This window comes from Apus apus, chromosome 5 (genome assembly GCF_020740795.1).
Source record: "Apus apus isolate bApuApu2 chromosome 5, bApuApu2.pri.cur, whole genome shotgun sequence".
NCBI lineage: Eukaryota > Metazoa > Chordata > Aves > Apodiformes > Apodidae > Apus > Apus apus.
The window spans coordinates 63,971,161-63,985,513 of record NC_067286.1 but is presented as its reverse complement, the minus strand read 5'-3'; the positions used below and the strand labels follow the sequence as shown (position 1 = coordinate 63,985,513).

The window sequence follows — 14,353 nt, the reverse complement described above, 5'->3', positions numbered from 1 at the left end:
GTGTTCAGCTTCAATCTGGGGATTTGGGTGTAAAAGGAGATTTCGTGAAGCCTCCTGGCCATCCTTGGCCATGCTGGTGCCTCCCCTCTGCCCAAGTTCCTGGGATGTGCCTTGCTGAGCTCCCGGAGCAATCTGGTGGTGGGTCTGAAGGGCAGCCCGGCTCCCCCTGACCCCTCTGCCCCTCTTCCTCCTTTTCTCCTCCCTGCTGCAGCTGGCACGCCCTGGCGGCAACGCCCGTAATCCCAGCCATGAGGTGCAGCAGGAATTACCTGTTCTGGACTGCTCTAACTTGCCCTGCACAGCTTGGCCTGTCCCAAGCAGCTCCCAGGCCCCTCCAGATGGATTTTGGGTCTTGCACGGCCACTGTGCCAGCTACAGCTTCTCCTGCCACCAGCAGAACCCAATTCCCCACTCTTTGCAGGGGAACTGATGCCAGCAAGGATGAGCTGTCTCCAGTCTCCCAAAATAAATACTCGGCTCTGGTGAGACCCCCTGTGGGGCTGGGGCCAGTTCTGGGGTCCCCAACACAAGAAGGACACGGAGTTGTTGGAGGGAATCCAGAGGAGGCCACGGAGATGATCCCAGGGCTGGAGCAGCTCTGCTCTGGAGCCAGGCTGGGAGAGTTGGGGTGTTCAGCCTGGAGAAGAGAAGGCTCCAGGGAGACCTTAGAGCACCTTCCAGTGTCTGAGGGGGCTCCAGGAAAGCTGGGGAGGGACTTGGGACAAGGGCAGGGAGGGAGGGGATGAGGGGAAAGGGTTTCAAGCTGAAAGAGGGGAGATTGTGATGAGAACTGAGAAGGAAATTCTTCATTATGAGAGTGATGAGAGCCTGGCCCAGGTTGCCCAGGGAAGCTGTGGCTGCCCCATCCCTGGCAGTGTTGAAGGGCAGGTTGGATGGGGCTTGGAGCAGCCTGGGCTGCTGGGAGGTGTCCCTGCCCATGCAGGGGGTGGGACTGAACGATCCTTAAGGTTGCTCCCAACCCATTCCATGATTCTATGATTCTCTGACTTCCAGTTTTCTGGAGGAGCAGCTCTTCTCCAGCTGACACAGAGCAGAGCTGCTGTGTCCCCCAAGCCCAGCACTGCCCCACGTCCCAGCTGCCGACGCTGCCCTGCTCCAACAGGCACTGTGCCCTGGGTGGTGGGACAAGCCTCCCATCACCTCCCCCCTCCATAGCAAACCACAAAAGGGTCCGGGGGGGGGGTGTCTCAGGTTCCCTCACCCCACAGCTCAGGGCTTTCCTGGGGAGTTTATCTCATCCGGCCGGAGCAGCCCCAGCCTTGCTCAAGAGGAAACGAAACACCCGCCGTTAACGACGGGCGGCCACGTGCAGCCCCCTCCCCTTGGCACAGCTTTGGGGGGGACACTTATCCACGCAGTGCACCCAGAGCTTCCGCAGCTGGTTGGGTTTGATTTGGTTTGGGTTTCTTTTCTGTTGGAGCACTGATGGAGGTGTTTGTGTGCAGCACAACTGGGCAAACGCTGGGCCTGGGGTCCTCTGTGTGTCCTCCCCCCCCCCAGTTTGGTGGTCCTGGTGGGTTCCCTGCAAGCTCAGCAGCAGGATGGCAAATGACCTGGGGATTCTGGGAGCTCGTTTCCCACTCATTTTCATGGAAAGGAGGCTTTTCAGCTGCTTGGGCAGAGCAGGGATGTCAGAGGAGGCCCTGGTGATGCCCCTCTCCCTGTGTGGGGCTGGAGTCAGCACCCACAGTCCCTTTATGGGGCATTTTTGGCATTTCCCCCCTCACTGGGAAACTCCAAGCTGGTCTTTGTCAGCAAGAAATGGGAGCAGAAAGCAGTTTGAAGCCGTTGTCCCTTGTTCCATCACTCCACACCCTTCTAAAAAGTCCCTCCCCAGCTTTCCTGTAGGCCCCCCGTTCTGGAGGACGTGTCCGGCTGCTGTTAAACCCCTCAGGGCATGGCTGGGAAGGGACGTCTCCATCAGTTGCCAAGGGTTATTGGGGAGGGGGTTTGAGGAGCTGCTGCTCCATTTAGCCCCTTCCCATCCTCTGGTGGTGGATGGAGCAGCCTCCTTCATGCCCGGACCATCCCTCATCCCAGCACCGACCCCGCGGAGCGCGGAGGTGTGTCCACAGGGGGGATGAACTCCGGGGTTCACAAGGACCCCCCGCAACGCTGTGACAAGCGATGACACAGACCGTCCCCACCGTGACATGAACCCCCATCCCTCCGCCCCCACCAATAATCCCCCCCAGGACAAAAGACCCCTCGGGCAGCTCCCGCCCTCATCCCTGCCCGCTCCCTAATCCCCGGCCCTTCTGTCGCAGCGGCCAAATCCCATTAACCGCCCAAACCTCCGCCTGGGCAGGGAGCCGGCAGCGCGGCCCTGGGGACCCTCCTGGGTGCAGCCCCTTCCGTGGGCTTTATCCCCCCCCCAAAAAAAAAGGACCTTGTGGGAGCCGGGAGGTGCATCCAGGCAGGGCACAGCCCCTGGCGTGAGGGTGGGGAGGTGGTCTGGCACTCCTGGCTGTCACTCTGCTTTGGGGTGACTTTCTTTTCCCAGTTTCCCCGCTGGCTCAGCAGCAGCACCAGCTCCCAAGGCACTGCTCCAAAGGCAGCATTCATCACAGAATCACAGGATCACCAAGGCTGGAAAGGACCTTTCAGATCACCAATTCCAGTCTGTGACCAACACCACCACATCTCCAGACCATGGCACTAAGTGCCACATCCAGCCTTCCCTTGAACACCTCCAGGGATGGTGCCTCCACCACTTCCCTGGGCAGTCCCTCCCAATGTCTGATCACCCTCTCCATGAGGAAGTGCTTCCTGATATCCAACCTACACCTCCCCTGGAGCAGCTTCAGGCCAGGCCCTCTTGTCCTGTCACTAGTTGCCTGGAAAAAGAGCCCAACCCCACCTGACCACAACCTCCCTTCAGGTAGTTGAAGGGAGTGAGAAGGTCCCCCCGAGTCTCCTCTTCTCCAGGCTAAACAACCCCAGCTCCCTCAGCCTCCCCCTGTAAGACTTTCCCTCCAGTCCCTTCACCAACCTTGTTGCTCTCCTCTGGACCTGCTCCAGCACCTCAAGATCCTTCTTGCAGTGAGGGGCCCAGAACTGGACACAGTAAGGCAGCCATCATACCCAGGTGGGTCCAACTCAGCCTCCAGGACCCCACAGCCATTTGTGGGGGGTTTGCCACAAACCTCTGAGCTCCATTTCACACGTCCAGATGCAGAGGGAGGTGCTCTGGTCCTCCTCCAGCCCGGCCCAGAGGGACAGCCGGGGACAGGAAGGATGCTCTCCAACCTGGCTGTTCTCCCAAGGACACCAATGGCTTTTCCCACGATCTGATTTGAAAAAAACAACAACAACAAACCAACAAACAGGCTCATGATGGAGGTACCACAAATGTCCCAATGAACCCCACCAGGAACTGGGAGCAGCCAAATGACCAACCCAAACATTTGTATTTGCAGCCATGTGGATGAACTCGAGCTGCAAGATCAGGAGGTGAGACCAGATATTTTTGAAGCATCTGAAGCTCATGGGACAGAAAGAGTAGCTGAGTGCAAGGGGAACTGGAGGGTGGTGGTGGGAAGGGGGTTTGGTGGGGACCACCAGGGACATGCTGCCCAGGAGACACTGCTTTTCTGGGTGTAGACTGGGGGAAAAGGTACAGAAATTATGGTTGGCCCCAGACAGCTGCAGAAGCACCAGGCAGCACCTCACAGTGAGCAGAGAACTGTGTGGAGGGGGAGGCCGAAGCCAAGGGGACAAGGTTCAGCCTTGCCAGGGGACAGCTGAGGGTGACACGTTGGCTGTCAGCAGCTGCTCCAAGCCCTGAGCTAATGTTTAGCTTTGGACTTTGCCAAGTTGTCCAAGGGGCAAAGGAGGATGAGGACAGGAAACCTGTGCAGGGCAGAAGGTGGCTTGGGAGGACTGTGTGTCCAGGGCCAGGGCTCCAACTCAGAACATGTGATTTCTGAGTACAATTTCTACCACTTTGGTCCCAGCTCGTTAAGGAGACGTTTTCTGACAAGGCCTTGCTGACCTCTCCCATTTAGCTCAGCCTTTCCTGATTTATTTTATTCCCAGCACACTGGGCTCCAGAGGGACATCTGCAAGGCTAGGGGGACACTGTGTAAAAGGGTGAGGAGCCTGGTGGCATCGCTGACAAGGCTGCCAAAGTGTCCCCAGCGCTGGCACAGGGCTGAGCACGCTCTGCTGGCCTGGATAACCCCCCCTGGGAGGTGCCTCATCTCTATTTAAACCCCCTCTCCTAGGATGTTATTAAGGACATGTCTATCAAATTGTCACCTCAGCACGTGTGTCCCCATTGCTCCTTGGCCACCTCTGGCTTGGCCACGGCCACACATTTCCTCTCCATCCCCATCCCCTTCACCTTGCAGCATCCCAGACTTTCCCAGGTTGAGTTTTTGCCTTGCCGGGCAATTTTTGCATGGCAACATTTTTATTTTTTTTCCCCCCAATCCCAGATTATTCTAATGACACCGTTCAAAGAGCTAAAAATAGGAGGCAGGCATTTTCTGCCTCTCCCCCACCAGCCGCTGCTGGGAATGTGGGGACGGCAGCGGGAGCCTCCGAGGTGTTTGTGGAGAGTGTTTGGAGAGTATCACACCTCCCCTTTCCTTTCCCAGCCCTGGATCTTTAAATATCTGGCCCAAATCCACACGAGCCTGGAGATGCTTAACTCTTTCTCTGCATTCAAATCCAAAGGAAATCAGGCACCTAAATTAGGCTGGAAATGGGCTGGGTGGGTGGGTGTGAAACCACTCCAGGGAAGCTCCTGGGCTTGGGGAGCTCCTTGGCTGCCTCGTGTGTCAGGGGTCTTGGAGGTGTCTGGGAACTGCAGGCAATGGAAAAAGGTCATGAGCCAAAGAGGGAAGCCATTCCTGAACCCTTGCTGCTCTACCAAAATTGGTTCACTCCCCTGAAAATGCTGCACTATGATGCTGGTGTTTTGTTTTTACTGGAAGCATCTGATGGGATCCTGCACTCATCCAGGGTGGCTGGAGCTTGGGCATCCACCCGGGTGTGTGGATGATGGCCCTCAGAGGCCACCTGACATGGGCTGGGTTGAGCCCACACTGCCAGTGGGCAAAATGTGCAGAAAACTGTCACTAATGACTTAATCTGTGGCTTCAGACCAGATTCCCAGAGCCTGCACTGCACTGGGAGTGGGTCCATGAAAACTGGTCCCAGCAAGGATGAGCACGGAGAGCTGGGGGGCAGCCAGCCAGCCTAGGGTCATGTCCATCCCTGTCCAGGACACAACTGCACTGGCTTTCCCCTTGGGTAGGATCCAGGGTGAATTAACCCCCTGCACCAAGGCCCTTGAGCTGGGCTCTTGCTAACGATGAGCCAGAGGAGGGACGGGCTCTGGGCAGAGTGGGAGAAGTGACCGATTCCTGCTGGCATGGAGGGGAACAGGAACACCAGGGATTGCTCTGGAGTGGAGCAGCTCGGCCTCGGCCACGAGACAGATGAGTCAGAGGTTTCGGGCACAATGGGAAGCGCAGGCTCAGCAGGGATGGGGATGTACAGGGGTGGGGATGTGCCAGGACAGGGAGTTGCCAGGATAGGGATGTGCTGGGATGGGGATGCACTGGGCTGGGGATGTGCTGGGATAGGGATGTGCCAAGATGGGGATATGCCAGGATAGGGATGTGCCAGGATGGGGATGTGCCAGGATGGGGGTGTGCTTGAACAGGGATGTGCCAGGACGAGGATATGTTGGGATGGGGGTGTGCCTGGATGAGGGTTTGCTGGGACAGGGATGTGCTAGGACGGGGATGTGCTGGGATGGGACCTTAAGGCCGCCAAGTGCTGCACTGCTGTGAGTGAAACCTCCTCCAGGGCAGGGCGGGAAGAAACGTGGCTTTTTCCATCCTGGGAGAGGAAGGAAAGGGGTGAGCTCATGGTGGTGTGCACAGAGAGGGCCGTGCCACGTGTCCTCCCCGTCCTGCCAGCAGCTGGACCAGCGCGGGGCCGCCGGCACTTCCCAGCCAGGCTGGCAGGGCACCAGGGACCACATCCCAACTCCACAAGAGCTGTCTCCAGCCCAGCTGCTTCTCCCTGTGGTGTCCCCACCTCCCTCCTGCCTTCTTCTGCCTTACTCAGCCTTTGCCTTTTGATGTTTTTAAAACAAAAGTGAAGCAAACCTGAGAGCACAAGAGGAATAAAACCATCACCAAGCTGAAGCGTGGGACTCCTTCCCACAGGACAGTGGCTGGGAGGAGAAGGGGATTCTCAGAAGAGGCCACTTGGATGCCCGCATGGAGCAACTGCACCATCACCATGTTGAGGTCCTGGGTGGCTCTCCAGGGCTGGGACAGTGTCACCACGTCACTCACAGCAGTGCCGTGGCTGCGGCTCAGGAAACGGCACCACGGCAGCAGCATCCATTTCTAAGAGGCAAATCCATTTATCCAGGATTACATGCCATGGAAAATGATTCTACAGCTGCAGAGGACAGACCTTCCCAAGCAAAGCCACCAGCCCCGTGGGACGTGTGGGCGGAGGGTCCTGGCCCCAGGGAGTCCCAGAGGGCTGTACAGGAATGGCTGGCCGATGGCTGGATCTGCCCTGTGCTCTTCGTAGCAAAGCAACAATTAGAATCACAGAGCATCAGGGGTCACTCTCAGGAGGTTCCTGAGCCACGTTGTGACTTGTTCATGAAGCCATCAGAGATTTCCATGGCTGGTGCTGGGTGGGTGTTAAAACACTGAGCTGTGTCCCCAACTGCATCCCGGTGGCCTCATTCCAACGGCAGTGAAAAGCTACCGTGGCTGTCACAGAGTCAGCACCTGGCAAAGCCCACACTCAGAGGCAGCCACAGACCCCTCAGAGCCACAGGAGGGATGAGCTCCCGCAGGCTGGGGCAGCTCTGGGCCTGGCTGGTGCTGGCAGGGATCTGCTGGTCTCAGCAGTGCTGACACTAAGCGGCACCACCAGGCACCTCACCACGGCCTGGCCAAAGACACCCCATGCTCACGAGAGCTTGTGCCAAAACACGCTCTCCCCGAGGGGACAGAGCTGGGACAAAAAGCCAACTGGGACAAATGGGATGCGACAGGGAGCCAAGATGCAGGCGAGCAGCAGGACCAGCATCTCCCCCACACACCCCATTTTCCATAGTCCCACCCCCGCTCCCAGCAAAGAGCAGCAAAACCCACACCATGGCAGCCATCAGCCCTGCAGTCACCACAGGGCTCAGCCCCGGCAGGAAGATCCCAGCCCCCCCTTTCCAAAAGCCCTTTTTCCCCCTCAAAAAGAGCAGCCGTTTCCCCCGGTGGCTCCAGGGACAAGGCACAGAGATGGCCTCCCCCCCAGCCCTGATTAGCAGTGGTTTCCTCTGCACGGGGGCTGAGCAGCAGCAGCAGGAGCGGTTGGGTTTTACATCCCCCCTCACAGCAGCTGCAGACGGGGAGATGGAGGCGCTGGGGGTGCCAGGACCCAGCCCCCTCCCCCAAAGTCCCTCTCGCCCAACGACACTCAGAACTTGAGCACCACGAAGCTGAGGGCACAGAGGAGCTGCTGGTGGCTGCAGGAGGGGGGGAGGAGAAAGGCGCGACTTCCTCCTTTTCTTCTTCTGAGAGCTCCGAGCCCATCTGTACAAGGAAGTGCACAAACTGCACACCCATCCCGATGAAACATAATTATCCTGTTGGCACCAAACCCCCGGGAAAGGCTGCTCCCCCTGCCAGGGGTCTGCATCTGCAGGGAGATGCAACCACAAAATGGCACAGCTCTCCCCTTCTCCTTAGGATACACCTTTGGACAACCCTTCCGGAACAAGAGTTTCCACCAGGGGAGTAAACACACCAGTAAATACCTTCCTGCGGGCCGGTGGGTAATTAAGGAGCTCTTTTCATAACGAGGGAACAAATCGCGCGTGCGGTCAGGACTAATTGCAGCCTGGCTCTGCTGAGTGCTCACTGATCAGCCCTGCGCCCTGCCAGCCAGGGTCAAGTTCATCAGGAACACTTGTACGAGGGAGCCCGAGGTCAGGGCAGGTCCCCAAAAGCCCCTGGGTGTCTGCAAACACGGGGCCCCTCCCTCCCCCCCCAAACCAACGGCTGAGGTGTTGAGAAAACTCAGCAGGTTTAGATTAAATCTTCAGGTTTGTGAAGCAGGGGGCACTTGTGGGGTGCTCAGCATGAGCGAGTGCCAGCGCAGGGTGAGCAGCCAGGGCACAGCTGCTTAATGCACACGTGGGGCTGGGGCTAACACAGGCAGGGCTGGGGGTGACACAAGAGGGGCTGGGGGTGACAGAGGCAGCCACGGCCGTTTCCACACCAGAGCACTTCCTTTGCAATGACACCCCAAAGCCACCGCAGCGCAGGCAGCTTGGTGAGGAACAGCAGCTGCAAGAACCTGCTCACCAGAGTTGCCTGAAGGCGTCAAACGTTAACGCTGCAGGTCCTTACAGCCGGAAAATGCAGGTGGAACCAACAGAACAAACTTAGAGCATCTGTGCAGCACCTACCACCAGGACACCCTGCTCCTGGAACAAGACCTCCAGGACCTCTGCAAGGCAGGAATCATAGAGAATCACAGACTGGTTTGGGTTGGGTGGGACCTTCAAGATCCTCTAGTCCCAACCCCTGCCATGGGCAGAGAAACCTCCCACCAGCCCAGGCTGCTCCAAGCCCCATCCAACCTGCCCTTCAACACTGCCAGGGATGGGGCAGCCACAGCTTCCCTGGGCAACTTGGGCCAGGGTCTCACCAGCCTCACAGCAAAGAATCTCCTCCTGATGTTTAACCCCTCCTCCAGTTTTAAACCACTGCTCCATCTCCTCTTGCTACCAGCCCTTGTAGTGAGGATGACCCAGAAACCACAGGTTGAAGCCACCCCCACCAAGATGCATTTCAAGTGCAAAAGGTTTATTGACCGGTGAGGTGGGGCTGGGTGACTGAGCTCACTTGCGGTCTTCTCCTCCCAGAGATTCAGTGCCATGTCCTGGGATCTGCTCCACGAACACTTGGCAAGCCACCCACTGCTCCAGGGAGTGGCTGCCCAGCAGAGGTGACCCAAAGGTGCACCCTGCACTGCTCTGGGGGAAGCTCTGGTTCCTTCTTCTGCCACTCTCTGCCTCAGCCTGCAGTCAGAGACAGCTCCCCTCTGTCCTCCTGGGAGGCACCATCAGTGGATCTACTCTAAGGAACTCACTTCTGCTGCTTCCTCATGCCAAGGCCACCAGGGAGAAGCCGTTTTCTGCAGATGAGTCACAAACCACACCGGAGACAGTCCCTTTGTGGTGTTATTCTATTCCCTCTCCCTCTTCTCCAGAGCTCCACCAGCTGCCAGAGGACAGATACTGTGGTCAGAGATCTCACGGTGGAGAATTCTGTGGAGATAAAAAAAAAAAAGTACAGATTTTTAAGTGGCCTGTTTTTGTTTAAGCACTGGACCCACACATCGTGTCAGCACAATATGCAAAAGACTTTATAATGCCTGTCTGCTCCACCAATTAACCAAAACATGATCTAACTAACCCAGACAGGTGCCAAGTACCTCCTTCAGAGGCTGGTTTTGGGGAGCGGGCTGTACTAAAAGCAGCAGTGGGTGTATTATTACTTTGGTGCCTCCAAACTCCAGTTTTGAGAACCCAGTGCACTGCAGAGAGGGCAGCAGAAGGGAAAGGCAGCATGGAGACCACGGCCCAGGTTGTCCAGGGAAGCTGTGGCTGCCCCATCCCTGGCAGTGTTGAAGGGCAGGTTGGATGGGGCTTGGAGCAACCTGGGCTGGTGGGAGGTGTCCCTGCCCATGGCAGGGGGTTGGAACTAGATGATCTTTAAGGTCCTTTCCAACCCAAACCAGTCTGGGATTCTATGATTCTGTGAAGCCCAAGGATGGTCCTGCTGAAGACACAGGCTGGCCCCTGGCTGAGCGCTGGGCTTCAGGACACAGGAGCTCCTTTGCACAAGCAGGTTCTGGTCTGCAGATTCACAGGGTCCCTCACAGCTGTTCCCTCTGCCAAGCACACAGCAGCTCTGGGAATCCCTGGCAGTGTTCACAGCAGCAGCTGAATGAACCTACCACTGGTTTCCTGTGGATGCTCAGGATATGGATGTCCTCGCTGCGATACTCCTCATCGTGCTTATCCAGGGGAATTGTTTCCAGCTCAAAGTCCACCTGAAGCAGCTGGTTATCAGAGAACAGACAAAACAACTCCAGTGACACTGATATTCCCTTAACCTAAGTGTGATGAGTTAAAAAGGTCCCACAATGCACCCACTGGAGGGCAGGATGCCTAAAGAGGCTGGAGCCACCAGGCTCAGACCATTCCACTAAAGGCCTCTACAAACATGTAAGAAATGTTGTCCCCTCATGCAGCTCATTTACCCTTGTTTTAATTACTCCTGTGCCAATTAAAAGCTTCAGACACCTTGCAACATTTAAAAAAAACTCAAAGCTTGTCATAAAACATTTTGCTCCCTCCAACCGCCAAAGGGCAAAACCAAACCACCTCTGCCAACCTTCTCAAAATGCAGGGAGGGGGGAAAGAAGGCTAAAAAATCCAGCAATGACTTCACAAAGTGCTCAGCAGATTAACTTGGCTGAACCCTGGCAAGCTAAGGAAGGAAATAAGCTCCAAGAAAGCTGAAATAACCCAGAAACACCTACTGTGTTTGCTGTGGGTGCAGCACCTCAGCACAGCTGAATCAGAGCAACACCCCCTCACAGTCAGGGCCTCACCAGAGTTCAAGGCTGGGCTAATTATCAAAGAGGTGCTTTTATTAACACATACAAATGGCCCTGGAATTCTTGCCCTTCCCCTTTTTTGTAGTATTATTATTATGGACAATCCATTGTAAACTATCATTATTACTCGTGCATAAGGGCTGCTTTTCAGCAGGTTTCACAGGTGCAGAGTTGAATCCTGCACTGTCATCCCCACAACCTTAGGAGGGATTCAGCTGTTACCTGTGCTCCTTCACCTGCACAGAAGATACAGCTGGACTAATAACCTGTACCACCTATCAACACCCTATGAGTAGAGGGATGAAATCTCTGCAGAAGCAGCTGTATCACTTAGCAGAGAGCCTTGAGTTCCTGAGCTACTCTGAAATCTTTACCTGTTTTCCCTTTGCTTTCAATGAAATACACTAAAAGAAAAAAAACATTTCACCAGCCTGATTTAATCCTCCCAATAACCTCTGGAAACATCAGGACACTGCAGAATGAAGGCTAATTCACTTGCTCCTACAAACACAATGATTTTGGTTTGGCAGATACTGCCTTTTGCAAATCTGGAAGGTAGTACAAGCCAGAGAGGCTCTGAGCACCCTCTGCACATATGGGTGCCTGGATCAAAGTCTCCCACATAGTTCAGGTTAATCAGGAAGGCAAGAACAATTAGTTTGACCTTCTGAGGAAAAGAAAGCTCAGTACATATCGACAATCTCTACTGGTATGTTGGTCAGTGTCTTGCAGAGACACCGTCCAAGACACCACCACCACCTCAAGACAAACATGCTCCTCCTGCTAACAAACCCTACTTCGTGCAGCCCCCTTGAATTTGTACATGTAGCAATTGCCACTGATGTTCAGCTGATCCAATCCAAAGACTTCCTGCATCCAAGCTGTCTTCCCAGAGTTCAAAAGCACACATGAAAAACACTCACCTCAAAGTACTTCCTCTCGATTTCAGGATTCTTTCCCATAGTCCTCTGTTCATAACAGCACAAGACACAGGTATCAGGGCCCGTGAGGTCCCTCAGCGTCTTCAGCAACGGCTCTAACGACTGCCCAGAAGAGGTTAAGTGTTTCTCACTTAGATTTCAAGTTCATTTTACTGGTATGATACCCTCTAACTAGAGAAAGTCTTCACCCAAGAGAGAACTTTCCCAGTTTTGCTTTTCAGGGAGTTATTTTTAGTACTTTATCTAGGACAAAAAGAACATGGGGGCAAACTGGGAAGCAGAGGAGAAAGTGAGACGGCACAGGAGAAGAGTTCCACAGACTGACCAAGGAAACTGAACCAGCATCAACGCCAGAAACTCCCCACACTGCTGAGTGGGCATCTCCCTAAAGCACTCAGGAATGACTATTGCTTGACATGTTTCAGGAGTGACTTTTCTCCACCATTCTTGGACCATGGCTCAGATCCAGACCACTAGGTATGGAAACAGGACCAAGATGCAGGAAGCCAACACCATGGGCTGGTAGGACCATTGAAGGGGCACTGGGACATGGGGTTCTTCAGGTCACTTCCCTTTTCTTGCAAACTGCTGTCAGCTCTCAGGGCACACCCTACAGCTCCAGCTCAGGAGATGGGGCAGACTACAACAGTCACTTGGCTGGAGCATGATTTCTCCTTTTGCCTTCCTACAGAAAGCATGAGGAGCACCCAAACCATGCAGATGTGGCACTGTTACATTTCATTCACCAGTGCATTAAACAGTTTGCAACTCCCATCCACCATGTTTTGCTTCACACTTCATCCCTAATACAAAAATAAAAAAAGGGGGAAGGGAGGGCAGGAGAAGGCACAAATATTAAGTTTGGGGTGTTTTTAACAATAAAAAAAGTATCCAGTTGAATCTCAAATGGCCTTGGATCTCTTAAAAATGCCCTTTCCAATCTTGTACTTGTTTCTCTAAACAATGGGGACCAAATTGCAAGCACAGTATCTATTTGCACACCTCTCATGCTGAGCCCACACCCTTCCCAAGGTAGTAGGGGTTTTGCAAAGTGCTCGTTTACCTCCTCATAGTAAATGCAATCAGCCATGAGTATATAATCGGGGGGAGGCTGAAATTCTGTTACATCTTCACCCCTAAAAAGAAGAAAGGTGAAAACAAACTTCAGCAATAATACAACACATGGAATCACAGAATGGCAGGTTGGAAAGGACCTCAAGGATCATCTGGTCCAGCCTTTCTAGGCAGGAACAGGGTTTAGGGAGGATCTCCCAGCACCCTGTCAAGCTGAGTCTTAAAAGTCTCCAGTGCTGGGAAACCCACCACTTCCCTGGGAAGGTTATTCCAATGTCCAGCTGCTCCCATAGTAAAACATTTTCTTCTGGTGTCCAGTTGGGATCTCCCCAGGAGGAGCTTGTGCCCATTATCCCTCATCTTTTCCATGTGACTCCCTGTAAAAAGGGAGATTCAATCCTCTTTGCAGCAACCCTTGAAGTGCTGGAACATGGTCTCCCCTGAGCCTTCTCTTCTCAGGGCTGAACCAACCCAGCTCTCCCGGCCTTTCCTCACATGGCTTCCCAGCCCTTCCCTGGGCCCCCTCCAGCCTGCCCACAGGGGCCAGGACTCAGCACGGGCGGCCGTGACTCGGTGCTGCCCACACCGGCCCCGGGCTGAGCACCAAGTTAACTCCTGGGCCCCGGTCCTGAGCGTCCCCCCTCAGGGCAGCGCTTCCAGGCCTCTGCCGATGTAACAGAGCGGGAGCAGAGGCCGCGTTAGAGCTGAACAGAAAACGTTAAAGGCTCATACAGACCATTTCAGTACCTTGGCTCGGAGGGACCCCGTCACCAGGTGCTTGTTGTGCTCGATGTTCACCGCCAGCAGCTCCTGCAGCTCCTGCAGGTCCGTCACCGTCACGTCGGCCCTGGGGCACACAGCGGGTCAGGGTCGCCCGCGTTGTCTGTCACACAGACCACGGGGCTGGGGGGGGAGAAGCAGGGGGGAGAAGCAGGGGGTTCCGTCCCGCCCCGGCTCCGCTCACCCCAGCGTGGCCGCCATGATACCCACGGCACCGGTACCGGCCCCCAGCTCCAGGACGCGTCGGCGGGCGAGCGGGCAGGCGCCGGTCTCCAGGAACTTGGCGAGCACCAGGGCAGCGTCCCACACCACGCAGCCCACCCCGCCGGCCGCCCGCTGCTCCAGCCGCAGCGCCGGCCCTGCCCGCCGCTCCAGCTCCCGCACGAAGCCCGCCATGGCGGCCCCGGGGCGGGCCCGCCTCCCTCCCGCCTGCCGCCCGCCCCGGAGATGGCGGCGGGAAGGGCCCGGCCCTCTGCTGAGGGAGGGAGAAAGCCCGGGAGGCTGCTCCGCCTCAGCCGCTCCCTGAGCTCCCGAACCCGCTCTCCAGGCTGCCCAGGGCAGGGGGGGAGGCCCCGTCCCTGGAGGGGTTTCCGAGCCCTGGAGATGGTGCTGAGGGACACGGGGCAGTGGTGGTTAATGGTTGGGCTGGATGATCTGAAAGGTCTTCTCCAACCAAAAAGCTTCTATGACTGAAGAACAGGAAGGCTCTGGATGGACTGTGGAGCACCTTCCAGTGCCTGAAGGGGCTGCAGGAAAGCTGGGGAGGGGCTTGGGACAAGGGCAGGGAGGGATGGGATGAGGGGGAAGGGATTAAAACTGGAAGAGGGAAGATTGAGGTGAGATCTGAGGAAGCAATTCTTTGC

General features: G+C 55.8%; 1 protein-coding gene across 1 annotated transcript; it reads right to left on the bottom strand.

Annotated features, from left to right (window-relative positions):
• Window positions 1-8,856: 8,856 nt before the first annotated feature.
• VCPKMT (valosin containing protein lysine methyltransferase) lies at window positions 8,857-13,941 on the bottom strand. Its single transcript, XM_051622446.1, has 6 exons — window positions 13,675-13,941; window positions 13,447-13,557; window positions 12,700-12,772; window positions 11,619-11,738; window positions 10,030-10,134; window positions 8,857-9,337 (listed from the first exon to the last, which is right to left on the bottom strand). The coding sequence occupies exons 1-6, from the start codon at window positions 13,884-13,886 to the stop codon at window positions 9,323-9,325; spliced, it is 636 nt and encodes a 211-aa protein (XP_051478406.1). The 5' UTR covers window positions 13,887-13,941; the 3' UTR covers window positions 8,857-9,322.
• Window positions 13,942-14,353: the final 412 nt, after the last annotated feature.

Excerpts from the sequence above, each read along its gene's own strand:
- VCPKMT (XM_051622446.1), bottom strand. The coding sequence starts at position 13,886 with ATGGCGGGCTTCGTGCGGGAGCTGGAGCGGCGGGCAGGGCCGGCGCTG. Across the intron at positions 13,558-13,674 it reads ATCATGGCGGCCACGCTGGG|GGCCGACGTGACGGTGACGG; the intron begins GTGAGCGGAGCC and ends TGTGTGCCCCAG. Across the intron at positions 10,135-11,618 it reads TCGAGAGGAAGTACTTTGAG|CTGCTTCAGGTGGACTTTGA; the intron begins GTGAGTGTTTTT and ends TCTGATAACCAG.